This window comes from Engraulis encrasicolus, chromosome 13 (assembly GCF_034702125.1).
Source record: "Engraulis encrasicolus isolate BLACKSEA-1 chromosome 13, IST_EnEncr_1.0, whole genome shotgun sequence".
Taxonomy (NCBI): domain Eukaryota; kingdom Metazoa; phylum Chordata; class Actinopteri; order Clupeiformes; family Engraulidae; genus Engraulis; species Engraulis encrasicolus.
This window is the reverse complement of record NC_085869.1, coordinates 31,392,346-31,394,845: the sequence shown is the minus strand read 5'-3', so window position 1 is coordinate 31,394,845 and position 2,500 is coordinate 31,392,346. Positions and strand designations below refer to the sequence as shown.

At 46.9% G+C, this 2,500-nt stretch overlaps 1 protein-coding gene across 3 annotated transcripts in view; it reads left to right on the top strand.

Annotated features, from left to right (window-relative positions):
* rev1 (REV1 DNA directed polymerase) overlaps nt 1-2,500 on the top strand; it is a 50,501-nt gene that overhangs the window by 33,342 nt on the left and 14,659 nt on the right. For all 3 annotated transcript variants that reach the window (XM_063213695.1, XM_063213694.1, XM_063213696.1), the window contains 3 exons: nt 698-826; nt 1,188-1,342; nt 1,965-2,084. In XM_063213695.1, coding sequence (XP_063069765.1) covers nt 698-826; nt 1,188-1,342; nt 1,965-2,084 — 404 coding nt within the window. The remainder of the gene's footprint in view (nt 1-697; nt 827-1,187; nt 1,343-1,964; nt 2,085-2,500) is intronic.

Genomic DNA, 2,500 nt, shown 5'->3' with positions numbered 1-2,500 from the left:
TAGGTCCCATAAACACACAATAGGCATACACGACATCATATCCATTATTGCACAACGTGTGTGTGTGTGTGTGTGTGTGTGTGTGTGTGTGTGTGTGTGTGTGTGTGTGTGTGTGTGTGTGTGTGTGTGTGTGTGTGCGTTTGTGTGTGTGTGTGTGCGTGTGTGTGTGTGTGTGTGTGTGTGTGTGTGTGTGTGTGTGTTGACCTCTCCTCTCCTCCTATTCTTTTCCTCTCATCTCTTCTCCCTCCTTGGAGTGTTAGGTTTTGTAGTGTTTGGCTGTGTGTTTGGTTTAAAGGTCTGTTGTGTGTGTGGCTGGTGATTCATTGTTTTAAGAGGTAAAAAAAAAAGGTAAAAATAAAGCAGAAGTTAAAAAAGTATATATAATATGCTTATTATAGACCTAGTATGTAGGCCTATACAGTAGTGCTTATGTGTTGTGGAAATAAAATAAAATAACCATAATAATAATAATAATTTTTAAAAAAAACACGACCAGCCTAACGCATAGCCTGTTTTGGCAAGATTAAAAAATGGCTAGTTGAACTTCTGTTTGGCTGGTAAGAAAAAATGTCTACTAGCCAAATTGGCTGGTGGTGGAAAAAGTTAATTTAGAGCCCTGAATATATTCCTTGAGACTATCACAGAACTGACTGCGTGTGTGCGCCCATGCCCGTGTGTGTCCCTTCTTTCCCCCTAGGCAAGCGGGCGTGAAGAATGGCATGTACTTTGGCCAGGCCAAGAAGCTGTGCCCAGAGCTGAGAGCCGTGCCCTATGACTTCCAGGCCTACAAGGAGGTGGCACTCGCCATGTACGAGACCCTGGCCAGGTAGGAATCAACAGACACACACACACACACACACATACACACACACACACACCGTTACGAACTGTCCCCGTTCATTTCTATGGGGGATTTCGTCAGTGAGCCGTCTCCACTTGAAATACTGTCTCTGAAATACTGCTTTCCTCTGGAACCCCCGTCATGCCTCTGCTCCGACCTCCTCAGCTCTAAATTAACACCTGCAAACCAGCCAAATGCTGGTGAAAATTCACTTTAACTGGTAGGAAATAATACTTACTAGCCACTTTGACCCATTAGTGAGTGAGTGTGTGTGTGTTTGGCTAGTAAGATTAACATTTACTAGCCATTTTTGCTGGTAGAAGTTAATTTAGAGCCCTGTCCACAGCTACACGCACCACATCGAGGCCCTGAGCTGTGACGAGGCGCTGCTCGATGCCACCGCCCTACTGGCTGAGGTGGGTGTGACGCCTGACGAGCTGGCCTCCGCCATCCGAGCCGACGTCAAGGAGAGGACTGGCTGCTCCGCCTCCGTGGGAATGGGTGAGTGGGGCCATCTGGGCAGGGAGCATCGGGTTCGAACCCCAATTTGAAAAAAAGCAATTGTCATTGTACACTCAGAACTTTGTGCAATACTTTTTATAAATTTAAACAAGGCTTACGCCTTCATCAGGGTCATCAGGAGTGTGCGACGACTGCTGTGTTTTTTCATTAAGTTTGGACCGCCATACGCACCTCACCCGGTGTGCGTTTTCTAAAACTAATGTAAGACTTTAAATGCCAAAGCATTAGGCCACAGCTGCAGGTCCCTATACCTTCATCTATGCCTGAAATAGCCTACTTTTACCATCCCCTCACACTACATTTCATGTGCAAATGTGTCGTACAAGGGAATGGTATAGCTGAAGTGCCCTTAAGCAAGGCACCTAACCTCAAATTGCTCCAAGGACTGTAACCTGTAATACCTGGGAGTCACTGTGGATAAAACCGTCTGAGTGTGATATAATAATTGAATGTCCTTTGTGTGGTTCTTGTGAGCTGACTGGTTTCTATGTTCTTGTATAGTGATCCTTTTGCAAAGGTTGGTTTTTGAATGAAAACAAACATGCTGAATGCTAGAAAGGCTAATGTCTCCTCTCCCCATGCGCCGCCCCCTCTCCCCCAGGCTCCAACATCCTGCTGGCGCGTATGGCCACCCGGAGGGCCAAGCCCAATGGCCACCACCTGCTGCGGCCAGAGGAGGTGGACGACTTCATACGGGACCAGTCGGTCAACAGCCTTCCAGGTGAGGCTCAGGGTGCAGTCCATTATCTAGCCTCCCGCCCTCCACCTGTGCTTGTGGCCTCACGGTTTGCTGACCCCCCGCCCCCTTTAGAGAAAACACAGTTTCCCCCGCTGGCAGCCTAGCCACAACAACTTTTGGGTGACTTTTTTCCCCCATTCAACATCGCAAGTGCAAATGAGAAAATAAAAAAATTGAATTAGCAAGACATTCAATTAAACTTCTTGCAACGTCATCACGAGGCCACAAGCACAAGAGAGGACGGGAGTTAGGATAATGGAAAGAACCCTCAGACTTGCTTGTCTTCCTTGCCTACCTATGGACATTCTCACTGACGTATATTTATATTGGTCAGTGGAAAGGTCCTTAGATGCTCTGCAACCTGGTATTCAGATGCTCTAAACTGCTCTCATCTTATA